This window comes from Podarcis filfolensis, assembly GCF_964270895.1.
Source record: "Podarcis filfolensis genome assembly, chromosome: 1".
NCBI lineage: Eukaryota > Metazoa > Chordata > Lepidosauria > Squamata > Lacertidae > Podarcis > Podarcis filfolensis.
This window is the reverse complement of record NC_139604.1, coordinates 51,629,706-51,653,175: the sequence shown is the minus strand read 5'-3', so window position 1 is coordinate 51,653,175 and position 23,470 is coordinate 51,629,706. Positions and strand designations below refer to the sequence as shown.

Below are 23,470 nucleotides of genomic sequence, written 5' to 3'. Positions count from 1 at the left end.
ATACACCAAATGTGTGGAAACAATAACTTGTCCAACCAATCAAAGCAAAGGGTTAACCGGGATCTCAAAAACCTCCCACCAACATCTCAGTAAGATTTAGAATTCTTAGTTAACACACAATCAAAGAGGGAACAAGGTGGTTGCAGAGCAGCAACTACAAGTGTTTGGACCGAGGACGAACCTCAACTGCAGCACCCTGAGAAATTATGAGGGGGGAAATTGAGCCATGCTTGCTCAACAGCATCCTCATTTGTTGTATGTATTTGTCACCTCATACAATAAGTTTCTAGGTGATATGCAACAGTGGTACTATAGGAGTAGGTAATGTAATAGGAGTCGAGTATATTTCAGTAATCTAGCAACATCCTTGGGTTTTGGTGTTCAAAGAAGTGATGATCTAAAGTACACACTAATCCTCACCTCACATATCAAATCTATGTTGTAGAAGCATGGAATTTCACCAGCATACAGTGTGAGAACAAATGAGACGCTCTCCCCAGCCTGCACAACTCCAGTCTCTGGAATAATGTCCATTACCTTGAAACAAAGAAAGTGGTTGTCAGAAGCATTAGCAGTTCATAATGGATCCCCACCAGAATGTTTTCAGGGCTATGGCTTCTAACCATTAGGAAAGGAGGGTATGTGGCTTTCAGTACTCCAGCATCACAGTGGGAGAGGCCACAACACTGCCAAAGGGAACCAAGAGCAATCAGACAGATGAAGCTCACCACCATGGAATTGGAAGTCCCAGTGTGCCAAGAAAAAACAATGGCCTCATTCTCGGTGGCATTGTTGAGAAAAAAGAGTCGGCTGCATTTACTGTAGACTGGGATGTTGCCAAAACAAATCCGGGGATGAGATAAGTACACCGTCTGCAAAGAGAATAAACAGAGGGTGATCCCCTATCCTAACAAGATGGGATCTCTTGTCTCCCCCTTCCCCACCCACCCCTCCCCGTGAAAGGAAGCTAGCACAGTGCTACCAGTGGCAGACATTTAAGCAGCACTATATGCATGAAACATGTCTAAAAAAATACAGATTAGTGGTAGCAGCCTGTTTCACAAAACTCTCAGCTACAGATGTGATCCAATTACAACAATGCTTTCCTAGTAGGAGGCATCCGTATGGGAGGATTGTGAAAAGACTCCTAGTGTAGCTGAAGCAAAGGGTTAACCGGGATCTCAAAAACCTCCCACCAACATCTCAGTAAGATTTAGAATTCTTAGTTAACACACAAATATAGGTCAAAACCCCAGCTACTTCAAGGGGACAACCTTCTGTGCTCATCCAGTTCTCCCCCCTCTCCCAGTTCTTTTCTACCCAAAGGGAAGGAGAAAGTCATGGTGGTAGCAACACATGCCACCTGTGCCCCACTTCCTGCTTTGGCCAAAAAGAGATGGCTCTACTCATCCATCACCACCACTGCATCCATGATGAATATATTTTCAGAGAAAGCTTAAGCCTCACTGGAGAAAGAGCATGTGAGCTTTCAAATAATGTTTCAGGTGTCACATGCAGAACCTCCTTACTGTTGAATATATAACGGATCATACTATATAGTCACATTAGACTGACTTCGCCTGTTTCAACGTTGGTAAAAGGCTCTACATGGTAAGGCCTCCGCACCATAGTTATAAAATTTATAAGTAGCAACTGTGGAGATTGGTTGGGCAGCATGCTATATCCCTGCATCAGCGCTGCACGCTGCTGCAGCTGCTGGCTCTGGCATTTGAATTCTGTCATGCAATCCCAATCAACCCCTGTGGCTTCCATTTACAAATGTTGCAGCAGTGGCATGAATCTTTCAATAATACTGAATTGTTTGGTTTGGTTTTTGCAGCCATCACACCACACTTGCAAAATCTGAAGCTGGCCATAAAATTCTACCAAAGGAGCATCGTGTGTCATCCCAGAGATGACTGAACAAGCAGCATTCAATTCTCAAAAAGCAATGACTCATTTGCACGTTACTTTCTTGCAGTGGTCAACAATCTGGGTTTTGCAAAGCCTAGCGCTACTCATCCTTACTTGTGGGCATATCATAGTTGATCAAGGAGGCTAACATTTTAAAACAAAGCAAATCAAACAGCACCAGAAAATTAATAAGAAATCGCAAACAAAATAGGCCACAGAAGTGGAATTAAAATTGCATTACTGAGGCTCTTGTAATCTGAATGCATGTTGGCAAGACAACAGCACAGGGCAAATTGAACAGATGGTTTATCCAGTAAAAAACTGCTGGTTCATATCACAACATAAAGAAGTTCTTCAAAACATGCAAACCCAGAAACATCTGCAGTATGATAGGAGACTACTATTGCATGCCTGGTTCTTGAAGAAAAAACAACACTGATTTTGTGGTTCGTGGACCACAAATTGCATAGGCCTGGTTTAAATTAACCAATTGCACAAAGATAGCCATTGCTGTTTGGGTGAGAGGAGGATCACACAACACATTACTCAAGAGGAAACAGGACTATACAGAGAAGTATAGCTCTTGCGGTGCCAAGGGCTCATACAATTTGAAATCTCTGTTCTATGCCCTCCAACGTTCTTCCATGCTAGAAGCACACCATCCTTTGATACTTACCAGGCCAGGCACTGTTAATTTGGCAGAACCTGGTGTTGTCGCAGCACAAACCACTTTGTCGAATTGTGCTGATTCACCCATAACGTGTGGATCGAAGCCTATGCCTTGGAAGGTAATCAGAGCAGAGTCCCCTTCAAGGATGTGGATAGGTACCTCTACCTAGGCAGAAAAACGAAACACAAAGCTGCGACTGGAAGGGCTCTGGTTTTACTCGTGTTCAATAAGAGTCAAAAACAGCTTTGTTGGAGTACAGCAGCTATCTTGCGAGTTAAATCAGGGAAAGGATGTTCATGTCAGAGCCCAAGGGGGTTAGCAAAGCAAGGAGAGACAGAAGCAAAATAGGCCTGTTACCTTTTGCTGGGAAATGTTCCAATCAGATTTCAGTTGGTAGTTCAAATCTAAAAACAGAGCTCATAAGGCTCACAATCTCTGTCCTAGGAAGGCAAGTGTGCTTTTTACATGCTCAATGATACTCTTTTCTATTATTTTACACATGCCAAAGATGACCGCTGAAACAGATTCTGAATTGAATTCTGCAAATTAAGCCCTGGTTGTGCATGGTTCAGAGCCATTTTAATCAATTTTAGTGTTTTTGATAAGCCACTGTGCACACGAACCAATAGTTTCTCCCCACTTTTAGGGCTTTCCTGCACCATTGTGGCCTTGGACAATGACTGCCCAGTTGTTTCTCATTTGTTAATCTCCATGTATCTTTCTGCAAGGTTGTGTTTCTTTGCAGCTATGTTTTTCCAGCAGTCACAATGCAGTCTTTTGTAACTAATGAAAATATGACAATAATTTTCACAGATAATGTTCAGTTTCTGTTAATTGGTTCTCATGGGAAACTTACAGATTCTGGCTTCACACAATTAACTCAAGGCCGTGTCAATTTACTCTTGGCAGAAAGCCAAGGTCAGTTTGACCTAGAAACTACTTACTCTGATTGGTTAACGACCAGCACTCAACTCTGTTATCTAGGGATCGCTAGCACAGTTTGGTGTGTTAGGGGTGTGTTAGGAGTAGAAGTGCTGTGTATGGTTAAGAGAGAGAGAGAAAGAAAGGATTTATTTTGCTTTGTTTTGTATGCAGAAACTCTGCTGGTTTTATTTTTCCTTTTAATAAATCCTGTAAATAGTTATTCTGAGTCTAGCTGACTAGTCATTTCCACCTCAACTAGCTTCTTCGCTGTGCAGGAAAACTCTGCTACGTTTGGGCTAAAGCCATTAGAGCTATGCCTGACACTTCAAAGTTCCATGAGGTTATGGGCATTGTGCTGCCAGCCTGAGTTGTGGTGGTGTCAGCATCAACAGTGTTGGTTCCAGTAGTTCCAGAAGTTGTTGTTCCCGTTGGTGCAGCAGATGGACACTGGCTGGTTCCTGACTGTGGTGAGCTGGTGACGCAGTGGACACAAGGACAACAGCTGCAGCGTGTGAGTGCTGGGTGCTGTGGTTCCAGTTTTCTCTCTCGGTGGTCGTGAGTAGCTGGTTCCGGGTTCCAGGGACATCGCTCTCAAGATGGCCTCACAACCAGTTCAGATGGCTTTTGAGCGTCTGAATGACTCCAATTACTTGCTGTGGTCGGAACGCATGCAGGCAGTGCTGCAGAGGGATCGTCTCTGGCAAGTGGTGAGTAAGTTTCCTGCGAAGCCTGATGATGAAGACCTCGATAAAGACCAAAGAGCAAGGGCCACAATTGTCTTGGGGCTGGAAGATTCCCAGTTGCCGTATGTGAGGGGAATCAAGACAGCTAGAGGTGTGTGGCAAGCACTTAAAGAACTCCATGTGCGTGAGACAGCGGTTTCCAAGCTGTTCATTCGCAAGGCATTGTACAAGGCAATGTTACAGCCTGGGGTTACAATGCAGGAACACCTACACAGTTTACAGTTAAAGTTTGCTGCGCTACAGGAAAGAGACTGTGCATTAGACCAGCAGGAGAAGGTGGCTATTATTTTGAGTTCTCTCCCGGAAAGCTGGGATAATTTAGTTTTGTCTCTAGAAGGCATACAGGAGCGTGATTTATCAGTCAGTTACGTTACTGGGCGTTTGATTGAAGAATGGCAGAAGAGGCAAGAAAGGTCGTTTGCTGCAGAGGCTTCTACAGGCGGGCGGTTTGGAAGGAGTTCTCATGCCGTGCCAGGGGTGAAGCAAGAGCAGCGTGCCGGTGAGGAGTCTGCGTTTGCTGTTAGGCGTTGTTTCCGATGTGGGTCTTCAGCGCATCTAAAACGACAATGTCCGGAGTTGGTCAAGTCTCAGTTGCCGGTGCAGGAGCAGAGACGAGATCAGCAGCAGCAGCAGCGTAAAAAGAAATTCTTCAAACGAAATCAGTCGGCTCAGCTGGTGACCGCCGAGGTCAAGATTGCTGATGAGAAACAAGCTGTCTGGGTGGTCGATTCGGGAGCGTCTCGGCACATCGTAAATTCAGATGAATTGTTTGTTTCCAAGAACTCAGCACAGCGCAGCCAGGTGGCTCTAGCAGACGGAAGTACTTCCGAAGTTATTTCGGGGGGTGCAGTTTTTGTTCCTTGTCTTCATGAATGCCTGCAAAATGTACTTTATGTGCCTTCATTAAGGAGCAATCTGATGTCTGTAGATTGTTTGCTAAAAGCTGGGTTTAAAGTGTATTTTGAAGGAGACAGTTGCATTATTAAGAAGGCTGGTGAGACTTTAGGCACTGCTAAGTCAGAGGGAGGCTTGTTTTGGCTTAAAGCAGGATCTCAAGTTGCAGCAGTAGTCAGTAAATCTCAGCCTGCAGTGAATAACAAAGCTATACATGACAACTGTGTGCACTTATTGCATAGGAAAATGGGGCATGCTGGCTGGAAAAGTATACTAAAAATGTCTGAATTGGCTGATGGGGGTAATTTAAAGAGTTGTAACAAGTACCTTGATTGTAATGTTTGTAAAAAGGTTAAAACCCACAGAGTCTCTTACCCCAGAAGTGACAGAGTTAGTGAGTCACCGCTACAGCTGGTTCACATGGACATAATTGGTCCATTTGCTGTAAGCAGGGGTGGATCGCGTTTTTCATTAACAATTGTGGATGACGCCACGCGTTACTCTTGGGTTTATCCCATGAAGAATAAGGGTGACGTGTTCACTAAGTTTAAAAGCTGGGTGGCATCTGTGGAAAGATTTCTGTCCATTAAACTCAGAAGGATTCAGACGGACAGAGGTGGCGAATTTATGTCAAATGCTTTTAGAGATTGGTTACAAAAGCGTGGCATTGGGCATAGAAAAACGAACGCTTTTTCCCCAGCGGAGAATGGCGTTGCAGAGCGAAAAAACAGATCTTTACAAGACATGATGTTTGCCATGCTTGATGATGCTGATTTGCCCATGTCTTATTGGGGGGAGAGCATGCTCACCGTGTGTTATCTCCAAAATAGGCTCTTTCATCAAACAATAGGTACAACTCCGTACTTTAAATTGTTTCAGAAAAAACCCAAAATTGACCATTTGCATGTGTTTGGATCAAAAGCCTGGGTATTAATTCCAAAACAAATGAGAAAGAAGGGAGATCCTAGGACCAAACAGTTAGTGTTTGTGGGTTACCAGGAGCTGGGAAAAGGTTTCCGCTTTGCTGAAGGGACAAATGGCATTGTGATCTCCAGGAATGCCACTTTTTGTGAACATAGTGGCTGGGAGAGACTACATGCCAATACTGAGGTTTGGATTGAACCTTCCCAGGAGCTTCATGACTCTGAAGGTAAACATAGAGAATCAGAGTCTGAGGGGGAGGAAAGTTCAGATAAGAGCTCTCAAGAAAGTGGAATTAGCCAGAGACCAGTTGCTAAGCAACAAAAGAGAGGTCGTAGTTCTGAGGAGGAAAGTGGGTCAGAAGAAAAATTTTCTCCCAGAAGATCTAAAAGACAAAACAAAGGAGTGCCTCCGGTGCGTTTTTCTCCAGATACTGCGAATGTGTTTAGTGTAATTGCAGAGCCCAAGAGTTTTCAGGAGGTGTTAAAGTTACCAAAAGAGGAGGCAGAGCTCTGGAAGCAGGCAATGGAGGAAGAGATGTCCTCTCTGAATGAGCACAAGGTTTTTACACCAGTAGCAGCGCCTGAGGGGGCAAAGATTGTAGGCTGCAGGTGGGTGTACAAACTTAAACCTCTGGTGACAGGAGAGTACAAATACAAAGCTTGTTTAGTGGCTCAAGGATACTCTCAGAGGCCCGGTTAGGACATATCTAGGGTTGGAAGTGTGCTGGGCCCAAGATGGCAGCTGCCTAATTAGTCAGCAGAACAAAGTTAAACAACTACTGACTACATACAGGATGCAGGATTGCAAAGGCGCAGTGGTGCCTATGGATCCAGGTTTCATAAAAACACTTCATACAGATGAGAGTCCTGAATTTGAACATCCTGATGTATATCATTCTGTAATTGGAAGTTTATTGTATCTAGCACAGTGGTCCAGACCTGATATTAGCTATGCAGTAGGCATATTAAGTAGATTGGTCTCAAAACCCACACTAAATGCCTGGAAAGGGGTAAAACAAGTTCTGAGATACCTCAAACAGACAATTGGCTATATGTTACAATTAAATTCTTCAGAGGATGAAATGTTGAGTTGCTACTGTGATAGTGACTGGGGAAATTTGCCGGATAGAAAATCTGTCACAGGACTAGTCATAATGGTCGGTGGAGCTTTAATCAGCTGGCGGTCACGCAAGCAAGACGTTGTAAGTGTGTCATCAACGGAATCAGAGTATGCCGCGTTGAGTGAATTGTGCAACGAGGTGATTTATTTCAAGCATTTGTTAACAGATTTAAATGTAAATTGTGGAGAACCAGTACAAGTTTACATTGATAATCAAGCTTGTATAACCTTAGGTAAAACAAAGGGTTTCAAATCGCGTTCCAAACATATCTCTGTAAAATACCAAAATGTGCGTTGCTGTGTACAAGACAATGTAATCACCTGTACTTATGTATCAAGTGAAGAAAATGTAGCAGATGTGTTAACTAAACCATTGGCAAAGGTAAAGAACAAGCGAATGTGCAAGGGTTTAGGTTTGCTGGAAAAATAATCTCCTACATAGGTGTATTTGATGTTAATTGTCCAGCAGAATCTGTGAGGGGGTGTTCAGTTTCTGTTAATTGGTTCTCATGGGAAACTTACAGATTCTGGCTTCACACAATTAACTCAAGGCCGTGTCAATTTACTCTTGGCAGAAAGCCAAGGTCAGTTTGACCTAGAAACTACTTACTCTGATTGGTTAACGACCAGCACTCAACTCTGTTATCTAGGGATCGCTAGCACAGTTTGGTGTGTTAGGGGTGTGTTAGGAGTAGAAGTGCTGTGTATGGTTAAGAGAGAGAGAGAAAGAAAGGATTTATTTTGCTTTGTTTTGTATGCAGAAACTCTGCTGGTTTTATTTTTCCTTTTAATAAATCCTGTAAATAGTTATTCTGAGTCTAGCTGACTAGTCATTTCCACCTCAACTAGCTTCTTCGCTGTGCAGGAAAACTCTGCTACGTTTGGGCTAAAGCCATTAGAGCTATGCCTGACACTTCAAAGTTCCATGAGATAATATGCTTGTCACTGCTGTAATTGTATAGAACGTGGTTGTGTGGATTTTACGTCCACTCACTAGATTTTGCCTGAGGCATAACCAGCGGTGTATAGCCCAGCTCTTCCTTCCCGTACTCCCCAATTTGTACATTTTAAAAAGGGTTTGTTGTATAATTCTTCAGTGGCAATTAAGGATATCAGAAACAGAAACAGGAGCAGAAATTGCCACAATTCCCATGTTTGCCCAAGGTAAGGAATGAAAGTCAAGGAGGTGAATACAAATGGCCCGGCGAGTGTTGGTTCCTCTGACACCAGGAGGGGGCGCTGGTGTGTGGGCACCTGCTTCATGCCCCCTCCACCCACACCTGGGGCCATGGCCCTTCTGGCAGCCCTGATTAAAAGTGTGTTGGGAAGCATATCCTGCAAAGGCTAAAATGCACCTGGAGCTTGTTTTGGCTGACTGTGCATAAAAAGCTCTCAGATAAAAAGGTGTTGGTTACATATCAAGTTTGCATTCTTAGGAATTCACACTGTAATGCAGCTTTGGGGCAGCAATGGGGGCTGAAAGTTGGAAGGACCAAGAAGCAGCTGCCCCAGCAGGAGTTATACAGCAATGAACAATATGGGAATGTATTAGAACTCTTGTGAATAAGGGCAGTCAAAGAAGAAAGTTCTAATCAGCTAGGTAGGAATGCTATGAGACACAAACTCCCAAAGGAAAGTGCTTGTTCTTAAAGGTGCCAGCCTCACCGAGTACATTTTGGCTTCCAATGGTGAAAAGATCCATTCCGTGTGTGCTGTCAAGCCTGGACCAATCTCTCCTCTTGGATTCAGGCAGACAAACACCCCATGCTGGTAATTCTCTTCCTGTACTTTCATCAGAGCATCCACTTGGATTTCATACATTGCAGTTGTGGCACCTCCATTGTACAGTTCATAGATCTGCAAGAAGAGAGGGGAAAGACTGGTCAGCACTGGCTTTCAAGATGCTCACATGGTCTGGTGTGGCTTCTACTGGGTCTTCTACTATGTAGTCCCTATCAGAGGAAACCTAAGCCTGGCAGCTACAATCTTAAATTCCTTAGCAGAATTCCAAAGCTCTATATCAATCTGTGACAGCTCACCAGCCAGCAGTGTTTTCTCAGAACGCTTGGAACAGTTCAGGAAACGATATGAGAGAAGGATTCTCTTTGAGGTAGTTTATTTACATCATTCTCTGCTATGTGGCAAATGAAATGGACTGGATGAAATCAGGATGAACAAGGTTCTCCCACAATATGTATGCAAGAGACTGGATCATGCGCCCCCTCGCCCAGCTTGTCCGGAGTTTTGGGCTGGGTTGCCATCAGTATGCCGATGACACCCAACTCTATCTGTTGATGGATGGCCATCCTGACTCGGCCCCAGACACACTGACCAGATGTCTGGTCCTCCCTCCTCTGGCAACCTGCACAGAATTTTGCTTAATGGTTGCCATCAACTTGATTTTAATTAATTTTTATAATGAAATATTTTTAGAATGTTGGATTATTTGATTGTTTGATTATTTGATTGTTGTTAGCCGCCCTGAGCCCGGCTTTGGCTGGGGAGGGCGGGATATAAATAAATTATTATTATTATTATTATTATTATTATTATTATTATCAATCAATGTGTGATAAATGAACATGTAGTGCCACTTTTTCCTTATGCGGACTGTTGAGTGTAGTCTAACTGCTGGGCACAAAGAAAAATTAAATGCAGGAACAGAGGGGGATTTATAGAGAAGTATCAACAGGGAAAAAGTGGGGCCCTGAACTCTTGTGTTAAGTGATTCTCCCATGCAAATGCTCCTCCAGCAGTTCTCCACCCCCAGTCAGACATTCCAGTCTCTGGGCTCATCCACACTTCCACTTCTCCTAGGCCTAGAAACCATGGGTCCAAGTGGTTTTCAGCTTGTCTTGTGCTTGTCAGACCTGGAGGGTCTGAGTGGTTTTCTGTTTGCCCCGCCACTATCTGCGGGAAATCCCCTTCCTTAGCGCTGAATCGGAGCAAACATCAATACACAGAAAACCCGACTGACGTTTGCTCTGATTCAGTGCTAAATAGCAGGTTTTCCAGGAGAAAGCAGTGGGACAAGCGGAACTCTGGATGAACCCTCTGCAGGAAATGAATTAAAATGGCATGGAGTAGCTGCTGAAAAGGACAACTGGTGACCAGTCCTCCCCTGCAAATGTCCCTATGCCTGCATTGGCCTTAAAAAAGTACTAGAAAACCCATGCTCACTTTATAGTTTGTAACATCACTCTCGCCCAAAGCATGACGTTTCTTCTGCCACCTATCACCCTGTTACTTCTTTTTTTCCTTTTCCTTTTTAATTTGTTTGCACATTTTTCATTTACAGTCAGTTATAATTATTCCAGTTACAGACATCATCTCCTAACTCTTCTCACCTGGACTTCCCAACCTATCTTTCCTTGACATCCTAACCCAGTCACTTTAGTTTGCTGCAACTCCTAAAGCTTTCCAATCCTTCCCCTCCTTTCACTCTTTGTTGTGTTTTCTGGTGTTCATGTGTTTAACCCTACTTGTAAATTTATATTTATACCGCTTCGTTTGAAATACTCCTAGTTGTTTCCACTCACTTAATACTGTTTTTCTCTTTGTATTTCTTATTTTGGCCATCATCGTGGCGAATTCTACATATTCTGTTAGTTTAAGCAACCACTGGTCTTTGGTCGGGGTTTTCCTCTTCTTCCACATTTTAGCATACAGTACCCTTGCTGCTGCTGTTGCATAAAGGAAGAGGTTTTTTACTTGATCTGGAATTTCCTGTCCTATTTTAGCTAACAGGAATGCTTCTGGCTTCTTGGGAAATAAACATATAAGCATCTTCTTCAGTTCTTAGTAAATCATTCCCCAGTATTTTTTTTTGCAAATTCGCATTACCACCACATGCGGATTATGATCCCTCCTTGTCTAAACATTTCCAACGTAAGTTGGAGCCTCTTTTATACATTTTAACCAGTTTGCTGGGCGTTAAATGCCATCTGAAGATCATTTGGGGGGTGTTTTCTCTAATTGTGTAACATGCTGAGAATTTTAGTGTTTTTCCATAATTTTTTCCATGCTGATAATTCTATACTAGGTAAAGGTAAAGGACCTCTGGACGGTTAAATCCAGTCAAAGGCGACTATGGGGTGTAGCGCTCATCTTGCTTTTAGGCTGAGGGAGGCAGCATTTGTCTGCAGACAGCTTTCCAGGTCATGTGGCCAACATGACTGAACCACTTCTGGCACAACAGAACACTGTGACGGAGGCCAGAGCACACAGAAGCACTGTTTATCTTTAATTCTATACTGTTCCTCCTCTTGGGAGGTACCTGCCCATACAGATCTGGACCTCTGAATTTTCTTTTCTCCTCATTGCTTTACAACATTCTGTTGGGAGGGTGGGGGAGCAGTGGGGGGGGAAGACTTTTGATGCCTCACCTGTTTAGGAGGGTCATAGGTGCCAATAGCAATAGGCGTGAACATATGCTTGGTTGAAGTGAAGTGAATGTATCGGCGCTCCATTTGCAGGGTCACACCAATAAAGTTCAGCTGCAGATGCAGAATAATTGTAGGGGTGGGGGGAGGAATAGACTTGGTTTGTACCATGCAGATCACAAACACACGGATTACAAAAGCAGAAGACACCTTGCACTTGCTTCACTCAGAGGGGCCATGCAGAGGAAAGTGTAACAGTATGAAATGAAGGGTCTTTCACTCTTGCCCTTTGAAGATAGTTGAAGCAGTATGACTTCAGGGAATAGCTTGGCAGCATTATCAGGAATTCTCCTCTTTAACTCTCCCACTGAAGAGGTTTAGGGAACATGCAGTTAAAGAGTTTCTGGCCACCTGGCTGACTAGGATGTGTGCCCCCCAGCCGGGACCCCTGCACTCAGCTGCCTCTCTGGGCAGCCATCAAGACCTGTGCCAAATGGGCAGAGCCAAGAGAGCCCATCCAAGGGCTTTGCACAAAGGCACAGTTAAGCCTTGTGTTTTCACAGCCTGCTCAACAGGCTGGATTTTCAGCTGACAATGGTCCCTGAAGTGGGGCAGCGGGGAAAAGAAAAATAAAGGGTGATGGGAACACAGTACTCTCACAGGAAATCTTGGGCACCTAGTGGAGGTTCAGTGGGCCATGAGAAAGGTGCCCACTGGAGCACAAGGTGACTTTGACTCTAACTGACAAGTCGAAGGGGAGCGAGGAAAAAAACAGGGAAGGCAGGCAAAGTTCAGAATTTGAGGACAACCAAATGCAGGAAACACGAGTGGCATAAGGGAAGATGGCATGAAGTAATAAAAGGACGGTGGCTCATGTTTCTGCTTGGGAGGAATGATCTTTTCCCACAGCACCCCACAAAGTTATCTAGTCAGGATGTGAGCCAAAAGTGAGGTCTCTGCGTGAAGGAGGAGGATTCAGAGAGCTGGAAATGAGAGGATGCTTCCTAGAAAAGTGCTTGCTGAAGGGAAAATTCTGCCATCCATGTGGCCTTCCTGTGCAGGGAGTAGAATAGTAGAAATAAAATATGGCTATGCATGAAGAGCTGTAGTTCTAGGACAGATTAAGGTGTGAATACCTGAGGCCTGTGGGTTCAGGACAGGATACAATTTTAATTAACAATAACCAGTGGGTTTTTTTGGGGGGGGTACTCAAGAGTACACACTACTGGCATCACTCTTCTTTGTTGTTAAAAAGTGTGGCACTTACTATAACAACTTCATGGTGAGTATTTTTCTAGAAAAAAGCAATAATAATAATAATAATAATAATAATAATAATAATAATAATAATACCAAAAGGCATCCTTTGTCCCTCCAACCAAGAGAAGGCAGCTTCAGGAAAACAATGTCTCCTACTGCTATACCATTAAAGGAGCCTGACTGGCTCTAGGAAAGGGTTTTGGAAATCCTCACCAGTGAGGACCGTTTCTGAACCTCTCAGCCCAGTATCATACCAGAATTTCTCGGCCATGGGAGATCTTCAGCAGGACTGGAAGCCGATCAGTGCCAATGAAATCATGTCTAGCAGGGGGAAACAAAAAACCAATATCAGAAACACACGTAGATGAAACCGTTCCAGACTTTTAAGCAGGAGAATCCTGCCTCAAACAGCAGATTAGTGACAATACATTTACCTGCTAAGAGCTGAACTGTTGCATAAAGAGCCAGAAGGACAGATATGTCTGGACAGATACATTCACCTAGAAATGCCCTGTTTTCTACAAACAGGGCACTGAAAAACTGGGCTTTGGAGGAAATAGAATCCATACAGCTGTTGGCTTTTTCATGGTGCAAGGCTATGTTACTGATGGTGACTTTTTCTGCCTGGGTGTCACACTTAAGACAACCTTGATAATGCCCAAGGACAGAAGATGGCATACTCAAGGGGCCCTTGTGCTGGTGGACGCTAATTAGGAGTTGACCTTGGCGTTTGGGTTTGGGATCAATTTCCACATGGGGAAGGAAGGAACCACAGCATGTAGGTACCTGTAGGATAAGTGTATAGCTTGCTCTTGCCCTGGAAGAAGCTTTCCTGCCTTGGGGGAAATAGCAAAAAGCTGGTTATCCTGGATCCGCATCTGATGCAGCTCGCTGGGGTCAAACTCTGTGCTTTCTGCCCAGTATTCCATTTCAATCCTCTGGTCAGAAGGAAACAGAAAGGCCCTGGGAAGCAGGCAGAACAAAGCAAAAGGCATCACTTAATATTGGAAACCAAAAAGAATCAAGATATGAAAACCAAGAGAGCAGCCTGCCTTATGGTCACATTGACAAAGCTCCCCAACCCTGAGCTGGGCAATAGGCATAAAATGTAAATAAATAAATAAACTGCTGCACCCAGGAAAAGCTGACGATAGCCCACCTAGTCCAACTTCTTGCTTGAGAAAGTAATTGAGAGCTGGAGTATCCTCAGCCTCCTAGGTATGAGTCTGCCATTGCAGGAGGTTGGACTAGATGTCCCTTGGGGTCCCTTCCAACTGCGCAGTTCTTTGATGCTATGAATATCTCTAGCAATAGGGAGCCCATCTGCACCCTAGGCCATTGGTTCCATTGCTGAACTGCTCTTATTGTTAAGATGCTTCTCCTAATAGACACAATTAGTCCCTGTCTTTACTGTGCATGTATTTAGTTCATGGAATCATAGAGCTGGAAGGGACCCCAAGGGTCATCTACTCCAACCCCCTGCAGTGCAGGAATCTCTAAAGCCATAAACATTTAGTTGTGCCATACAGGGGGCCAAGGAGCCCTTTGGGACATAAAGACCTGCAACCTGGCCACTAGCAGTCCTTCCAACAGAGGTTTTGTGTATTTGCATGTTAAAGAAGCCAAGTCCTATGTAAGTTCCTGCTAGGGTGGGTGGCTGTTCTAGATGCCTGCCATCAGAATTCTACATGGCTGTCCTAACTATTCCTTCCTTCGTTAGGGCCAGGAAGTGAGGATTACTCACCAGCTCACAGGTATCCCCCCGTTATTTTGTAGCATCAGCACAACTACTGAGGGCACACTTCTGACAGGAGCTGCACCGAAGTTGAAATCCAGCATGACAGGAGTGTAAACTGGAGGGATTAGCCGTGTGCTTCAAATGAAAGAGAAATCGGATGTGAGAAAAATCCATGAGGAGGTGTTCCATGGTGGGGCTGGAAATCCCAAGTCTTGCTCACACTCACACCATATTTCCTAGCACTTGTTTGCCAGAATAGAAAAGGGAAGGAAGCTGTTGTTTCAGACTGTGAGGAAATCAGGAGTACTGTATCCCTGTGTATGAAACAGAAGAACTAGGGGTTCAGGATCTGGCAGAAGATGAACTATTCTTACCTATGCCTGGTAGGCACTCTGAAGGTGAGCTCCTGTGGTGTTGGATCTAGCTCCAAATACTGGTTCAGAGCCTCCAAAGAGAAAAGCCGCCAGAGAAACAGCTTACTGATGCCACTGGCACTTCCTGTCCCACAGGCATCCGTGATGCAGATGGATGGATAGACACCTGTTGCTGTCACCTGGCAAAGCGGCTGCTTTTCCCCAAGAGGATTCGCGGCTTGCATGGGGAGACAAAACAGACTTGCAGACTAGGCATCATAAAAGTAAAACTTTTATTATGATTTTATAGATGTTAAATGTCTCCCTTTCCCCACATTTGCAGACTGCAAATCTCCCTTAAGGCTGTGCTACTTCTTGCAGACTGTGTGTTTTTCTACTGCATAAAATGCTGTTCCTAGAAAGGGGGCCACAGTTAGAGGATATCTTATGAGAGCAGACGCTCTTAGAGTCAATCCCCAGTATCTCCAAATAGGAAAGACCCCTATCTGAAACCTAGAAGCTACAGCACCAGATGGACCAGTAGTATGATTTCTTTCCCCATATAATGCTGAATTGAACTTTGTTCTGCAAGTGTCACCAGCACCTCCTGGCTATTGTTACTGACAATGAAGTCAAGGGAGGGCAGATGTCAGGTTTGTGGGATCTACTTTTTGGGGAAGGGGTGACAAACCCCTGAGGTTTCTGCACCATCCTTCATAATTTCTCCACTCTCTGTTACAGTTTGGGAGCCTACAAACCAGTTTGCATTTTGGGTGAACAACAGAAGGATTATTCTCTTCTCTGTTCAGTCTATTACTGCACATGAAAGTCGTGGGCATTACTGTCAGTGAAGTGGATTTATATGAGCTTTCCACAAATTACTAAAGATGGTTGGGGTCCACACTTACTTCGATTGTGAGAGAAAGCCCTCAGGTTAAACAAAGGAGACCCTGAACCCCAATTCCAGATATTCATTTGAGGGCAGAATAGGGGAAGATAGAAGCAAATAAGATAAAAAGGGGAGCTCTCTTTCTGCCTCACAATCCCACAATTTAGGCTAAACCTTCTATTACCACATCACTCATTCCTCTGCCGCACAGGTTTTCTATAGATTTGATTTGTAGTCAAACAGATGGAGCCTTTTCATCTGGTGTGGAACCTCTCCCTGCTGAGCCCACCCCATTAATAATATCCTTGGTGTGAGGCTGCTTTCATACTTTCCATTTCTCACCTTTGGGAGTGGAAATGGCATAATAGATTGTCCAGATGTAGTGCAATTGGCGGGTTGGCCTAATAATCCCACGTACAAAGATCTTTCCCCGAGCAGGAATTGTCCCTTTGTAGTGGTCAAGTTCTATTGCTGTGAGGAGGAAAGACAAAAAACAAAATTGTGAGTATGGATGGAGAGAGACTTTAGGCAGCTGCAAAGCACAAGAAATCTGTCTTTCCATTAAATACCTAAGGAGTCGCTGGCAACTTCTTCAGGGTCACATGGTCCAGTGATCAACTGCTCCACACTAAGGACGTATTTTAAGCAGCAGGCTCCGTTGTTAAAGAAGGCAAATTCACATGACTGTGTGCTGCCAACCAGGATGTTGCCAACAGCTACCTGCTCTTTTTGTCCCTGCAGAGCAAGCACAACACAGGAAGTTTATTAAGAGACGCTGATAATGGATATTCCATGCAAATAAATTCTGAAATTTAATACACTGAGGGAAAAGAATAGCAGGGGGGTAGGCCAAGGGTCTCATTAGGATCACTATTCAATCCATCACTGCCAGCAGCAGTGGGGTTTTTTCCCTGGTGGAACCCACCAGAACACAGTTCCGGGAACTTTTTTTTGTCAAATCTGCTCACCTTCTCTGGTGGGTACAACTATCTCCCCAAGGAAAACCCTCTTCTCCCAGCCTCTTGCGTGGTCTGGGGCAAATCCACACGCCAGAGCAAGCGCAAAGCAAGGGCTAGGGCACTGCTGCTGAGCATGGCCAAAGGGTGGACAGAGGAGCCGCTCAGTGCTCTGCTATTCTGGGTATACCTCGCAGTGTTGCTTGGTGAGGGGAGGACATGCAAGCAGTCCTCCATTTTCCCATCAGAGAGCGCGGCAGCAAGCTGTAGAAGGGCAGCCATGGGGCAATTTCACTCATGGAAGGGGCGAGTGTGTGGCAGGAAATGCTGCTCTGCCAGCAAAGGTCAACCGTGGGCTGGATGACGGCAAAAACAGTAGGCACTCTTAGTAATAAGAGCCTCCATCCTGCTTTGCAAAGCCATTCCCAAAACCTGTTGGCCTGTTTGTTGGTGCCAAGTGACGATGCCAGCATTGGAAAAGAGCAGTGTGCCTCTGACAAAGTGCAGAGTGTTCACCCTCTGACCCCCCCCCCCCGCCCCTTGCAACTGAGCAATACTTTTTTTCTATAAAAAACCGCACTGGCCAGCAGGTAGAGGCTTAGTAGCACTACCAACTGGAAGGGATATGTCCAGGCTTCCATAAATGGCAGGTGTCATCTGGGTATGCTTAAACTATCAGCTCTGTGATTGGACTTCCACCCTCTTCCAACATGGTCTTGATTACTTCTCCTACCCCGTATGCTGTCACTTACTGTTAAAGTGCCCTGTGATCCTTCGCCGATAACCCGCAGGATATAGCGGGCAGTCTTTGGGGTATTGTCTTCCAGAATCTCTTGCTCTCTCCACACTATCACCCAACTCCGCAGAAGGTATTTGATCTGCTCACTGGGAGTGAAGGTCCATGTCTGGGCCTGAAATCGCATGCAAGAGAGAAGACTCAGCGGGGATTCACAGCACTCTGCCTTCCTGGGATGCAGCATCTGGGTGAGCCGGTTGCTAGGGATACAGGAGAACCCACAGGGAGAACCCAACTTCCTCTCCTCCCCACTTCTACACCCAGAAGCATGCAGGGGTGAGTCCATATATCTAACAAAACATTTGTCTTGGAACTGGTTTCGCATTTATTGCTATCTTTGGCTTGACCCAAGGAGGACTTTGCTATATTTCAATGTAATTGCTTCAGATTGCTTAGTGGAAACAGTGACCAAGGTCTACTCACCAAAGCTTCATTGGGCAATATAGTTCCTTCAGCAGGCTGTACAGATAAAAGGTTTTTGTCTGACTGCTGGATTTTCCACCTGAAGAGCATGGGTAACCGGGTGCAGTTCTTGATAGTGAAGGTGCGTGAGGAGGAGCTGCCCACATATGTGGGTTTGAAGTACAGGCAGCCATCACCTTCTAATAGCAAGACCAGGGGCTCAGCGCTGCTCTGAAGGTGGAGCTCCTGAGGAAGCAAACATCAGCAAGAATCTTTAGCCAATGTTGAAAGCCACAGCACTTTCACAGGAAAGTTGAGCTAGGTTCTAGGCTGGCATGGACAGGCCTGGGAAACAGACAATACACAGAAGGAGGCACAAGGGCAACGCTGCCAAAACAATTTTTTCCATTTGTGAAGTTCTAGAAGTGCCATTAAACAACGGTTTTCAAGTGCAAGGTAAACCATTGTACTGAACCAGGAACTGCATGAAGGTGTGTGCATGGGATGGTGTATAAACATAAACATCGTCTAGACTTCCGGAGGCGGCGCGAAACTGTAATGGCGGTCCTCTTCTAGTCTGAAGAGGGGCTCCGCAGGAAAGGGTCGTTTCGCTGCGGCACAGCGACGACCCATCAAGAAAAACCACGAGCAGAGTGAGCTCGTGGCCGTGGGACTCGGCGGGCACCTGGAGCGACCCCGAAATCGCGAAAGGAACCCCGTAAGGGGCTCCGGAGTGAAAGAGGGGTAGCGGTGCTGTGAGTTCATCGCTCTTTCTGCGGGAGTGAAGCCGCGCAGCTGTTGCAGATGAGCGCCGACCTTTCTTCCTTTAAAGATTCGACTGAAACAACAAACCCGTGAGTAAGGACGTTAAATTCGGCAGTAAATTCTTGAAAAAAATTTTGGCTGTAACCGGGAGACGTTAAAAAGGAAGTCCGCCTCCCGGAGCTGCTTACAAGATCAAAGCAAGGGATCAGAGAAGCGAAAAGCGGCTGAAAAGGGATGTTTTAAAGAGGGACTTTCATGCACTTTCAGAAGTGACTGTTAACGAGGAAAGATAGACTTATTTGTGAGCAATTTTTTAAAAGGAAAATTGGAGCGATCCTCCCCAGTAAGATCATTCAAAGCTAAATTCCAAATCGTCGGGCTGCTGGAGGGGAAACTGTTTAACTGCGGAACTGTTACAAATTGTTACAAACTTTTACAGACGTATGGATACCCTTGAGCTTTTGAGCTTTAACAAGCTGGACTGGATACAAATTGTAGGCACCTTTTTGAAACTTTGTTAAAAGTTTAAAGTACTCTGCAGGACTTGTTTATTACCATTTGGGACTATTGCATTTCTGTTTTTTAACATACAGGGGACTTTAATGGCGGAAAAGTTGCCTTCTTCTTTTTGAAACTTTGGTGGTACTCCCCCTAGAGGATTTTGGGAATATAAGGCCTGGGAACAGCTTTTTATGTTTACTCTCTCTCACTGGATTGTTTTTAAATTGGATCTGTCTTTCCCATGGGACAATAACAATTTGACCTTGAACATTGACTGATGAGTGGTACAGGAAAGACAAGAGCAGCCAAAGCCAAGGAAGCTAAGGAGAAGGAAAAGGAAAAAAAGCAGGCACAGCTTGTACAAACAACTTTGATTCAGGGACGCAGATCATCAGTTCCAGCTGTGCTGGGCGTACAAAAGGCAGAAGCCGAAAAGTCTAAAATTCCAGCAGAGGAAGATATGGCAGCAGGAGCATCTGAGGGAGTTCTGAAACAAATCTTGGAGCAGTTGGCAGCTTTAAATCAAAAGGTTGACAACCAATCATCAAAAATTGACCAAGCTACATCTTCGATCCAGAAATTGACAGATCAGGTTTCCCAGCATACACAAGCAATTGAAAAATTGCAAGGAGCTACACAAGAAAACCGTAATTTGGCTGGGGAAGCTGTTCAAATTGCAACGGCAGCTAGAAAAGAGGTCGAGGAAGTTAGAGGTGAAGTTAAACCTTTGCATAAACAAATTGGTGAACAACAAGCCTACCTCTCGATGGTGGAATTGAAAAATCGTGAGAATAACCTCAGATTAAGAGCAATCCCAGAAATTGAACAAGAAGATTTAATTGGATTTTTGACAACAGAATTTTCAAAATTCTGGGGCATTAAGGAAGAAACTGACTTTAAAATAGTGTCAGCTTTTCGGCTGGGAAGATTGGTAAGGAAGGACAGACCCAGAGATTGTTTGATAATTTTGAGATCAAGGGAAGAGAGAGACAAAATATTAGGCCTACATTTCGCAAATACATTGGTGATACAAGATAAAAGGGTGGAAATTTACCGAGACATCCCAAAACAGTTATTGGACTTGAGAACCACTTATTCAGAACTGGCAAGACTGCTGAGAATCAACACAATTCGTTATAGGTGGGAGTTTCCACAAGGGTTATCATTTACTTACAAGCAGAAGAAGGTAAAGATAAAAACACCAGAGGATTTACAAAAGTTCCTGCACGATCACGGTGAAGATCTCCAAAAAGAAGCAGCAGCACTTTGTCCTCTACCACAAGCTGGGATTCCGCCTGGAGGCGGAGCAGGCCCTACACCCTCGGGACCAGAAGATACACCACTCTAGGTGTAACAAAACAGTACAGGATGTCTCTGCAGCTACTTAGTTGGAATATAAATGGCGGAAATTCTCCGGAAAAAAGAAGGAAAATATTTCACATATTGAAGAAAGAACAATTGGACATTATTTGTTTACAAGAAACCCATGTGACCAGGCTTCACAGAAAAGTCTTAGTTAACAAAAGACTAGGCCAAGAATTTATTTCATCAGACAAGGTTAAGAAAAGAGGCGTGGTGATATATGCCAAGGAGAGCCTGGCACCAAAATTTGTATTTAAAGATGAGCAAGGAAGAATCTTGGCGATTGAAATCCAGACACAAGGAGAAAAAATTTTGATATTAGGAATATATGCGCCAAATGACGGGAAATCAGAATTTTTTAAGAAGCTGCATGAGACCATGTTGGACTATATGGACTACAACAACATCATAATGATGGGAGACATGAATGGAGTGGTATCTACACATATGGATAAGTCTCAAAATCAAAACTTAACATCAGATGGCAGACTGCCTAAAACTTTCTTTGAACTGATTGACAATTTGGATCTGATTGATATATGGAGGACAAAAGACCCCCTAGGTAAAGAAGGAACTTTCTTCTCTGAGGCCCACCTGTCATGGACAAGGATCGACCAAATCTGGACATCTAGAGGGCTGGCACCCAAGACTAGAAAGGTGGAAATCTGCCCAAAAACATGCTCCGACCACAATGCTTTGAAACTAGAACTTAGACTTACCCAAACCGGTTCCTTCAGATGGAGAATGAATGACACCTTATTAAGAGATCAAGAGATTGTGAAAAAGGCCCAAAAAACGTTAAAGGACTATTTTGAAATCAACCTGAACACTACAGTTGAAAAAAGAATGATCTGGGACGCAAGTAAAGCCGTTATGAGAGGGTTTCTGATACAACAAAATACAATCAAGAAAAAGCTCTGGAATGGAAAGAAGGATAAAATATTGGAGAAAATATATCAAGGTGAGAAGAAACTGAGAACCAATCCCAAGTCAAAGGAAGTGCTGAGAGAAATCAAATTCCATCAAGCACAATACTCTAAACTGATAAATCAAGAGATCGAATGGAAAATCAAACAGATGAAGCAAAGATCGTTTGAATCAGCAAACAAATGTGGAAAGCTGCTAGCTTGGCAGCTGAAAAAAAGACAAAAGTTAAATACAGTGACAAATCTAGAGATTGAAGGAAGAATGGTTCAGAAACCAGAAGAAATCAGGAAGTGCTTCCACAGATACTTCAAAGAACTTTATGCACAAGGGCCTCAGAAAGAGTTGGAGATAGATCAATTTTTAAGGATAAATGGACTACCAAAAATAACCCAAGATAAAAGATCAATCTTGAATTGTAAAATAACTCAACAGGAAATTGAAGGTGCCATTCAGAATATGCAACTTGGCAAATCTCCAGGCCCGGATGGGCTTACCTCCAAATACTACAAGACTTTGAAGGACTACTTGACACAGCCTTTGATGGAGGTATGCAACCAGATCATGGAGGGGAAGAGGGCACCGGAAACGTGGAAAGAAGCATTCATCACATTGATACCCAAGCTAGAATCTGAAAAGACCCAGCTTAAGAACTACCGTCCCATCTCACTCCTGAATGTGGATTACAAAATATTTGCAGACATTTTAGCAAGCAGACTTAAAAAGGTCTTAAATGAAGTAATTCACAAGGACCAAGCTGGCTTTCTCCCTGGTAGACATTTATATGGAAATACCAGAAACATCATTGACATTTTGGAACTATTGCAAACCAATAGGAACACAAGGGCGGTTTTAATCTTCATTGATGCGGAGAAAGCATTTGATAATATATCTTGGAAGTTTATGAAGAAAAATTTGGAAGGGATGGGAGTGGGACGGGGGTTTGAAAATGGAATAGAAGCAATCTATTCAGAACAGAAAGCTAAATTAATAGTGAACAATGTGGTGACGGAGGAATTTAAAATTGAAAAAGGGACACGACAAGGGTGCCCTCTATCCCCTCTTTTATTCATTTCAGTCCTGGAGGTGCTATTGAACATGATTAGGGAGGACCGGTTGGTACAAGGGATAGAGGTCGGAGTGAAACAATATAAACTGAAAGCTTTTGCAGATGACTTAGTTTTGACATTACAGGAGCCAGAACCCAGTACAAAAAGAGTTTTAGAACTTATTCATGAGTTTGGTCGGGTTGCAGGATTTAAGTTGAACAAACAAAAGACTAAGGTTTTGGCCAAAAACTTGACATCTACAGAAACAGAGGGGTTTCAGAGAGAAACAGAATTAAATGTGGTTAAAAAGGTGAAATACCTAGGGATCTATTTGTCTTCCAAAAATTTGAACTTATTTAAAGACAATTATGAAAAATGTTGGTCGGAAATTAAGAAGGACTTAGAAATTTGGTCAAGATTGAAACTTTCCTTGTTGGGTCGAATAGCAGCTATAAAGATGAATGTATTGCCGAAAATGTTATTTTTGTTTCAGACCCTACAGATCGTGGACAGAGTGGAATGTTTTGGAAAATGGCAGAAGGATATATCTGGGTTTGTCTGGCAGGGCAAAAAGCCTCGAATAAAGTTTAAAATACTAACTGACTCGAAAGAAAGAGGAGGGTTTGCCCTGCCGGACTTGAGGTTATATTATGAATCTGCAGCCTTCTGCTGGTTGAAAGATTGGTTTTTGTTAGAAAACACTGATGTCCTGGATCTGGAAGGGTTTGATAATGCTTTTGGTTGGCATGCATATCTATGGTACGACAAGGTTAAGGTTCATAAACTGTTCAAAAATCATATTGTCAGAAAATCAATTTTTGCAGTCTGGATGAAATATAAGGACTTATTAGAGAGTAAAACCCCGAGGTGGCTATCACCAGTGGAGGCCAAGGCTCGAAAAAGAC

General features: G+C 43.9%; 1 protein-coding gene across 5 annotated transcripts in view; it reads right to left on the bottom strand.

Annotated features, from left to right (window-relative positions):
* CFAP65 (cilia and flagella associated protein 65) overlaps window positions 1–23,470 on the bottom strand; it is a 54,977-nt gene that overhangs the window by 10,618 nt on the left and 20,889 nt on the right. For all 5 annotated transcript variants that reach the window (XR_014550918.1, XM_083624475.1, XM_083624474.1 and 2 more), the window contains exons 14-26: window positions 17,986–18,210; window positions 17,519–17,677; window positions 16,380–16,545; window positions 16,153–16,281; window positions 14,943–15,159; window positions 14,575–14,703; window positions 13,617–13,793; window positions 13,085–13,151; window positions 11,574–11,684; window positions 8,854–9,045; window positions 2,591–2,749; window positions 729–872; window positions 421–537 (exon numbers count right to left, since the gene is read on the bottom strand). Coding sequence is in view for 4 of the 5 variants with exons in the window: in XM_083624475.1 (XP_083480601.1) it covers window positions 421–537; window positions 729–872; window positions 2,591–2,749; window positions 8,854–9,045; window positions 11,574–11,684; window positions 13,085–13,151; window positions 13,617–13,793; window positions 14,575–14,703; window positions 14,943–15,159; window positions 16,153–16,281; window positions 16,380–16,545; window positions 17,519–17,677; window positions 17,986–18,210 (1,992 nt within the window). In the remaining variant the exon portion in view is untranslated. The remainder of the gene's footprint in view (window positions 1–420; window positions 538–728; window positions 873–2,590; window positions 2,750–8,853; window positions 9,046–11,573; window positions 11,685–13,084; window positions 13,152–13,616; window positions 13,794–14,574; window positions 14,704–14,942; window positions 15,160–16,152; window positions 16,282–16,379; window positions 16,546–17,518; window positions 17,678–17,985; window positions 18,211–23,470) is intronic.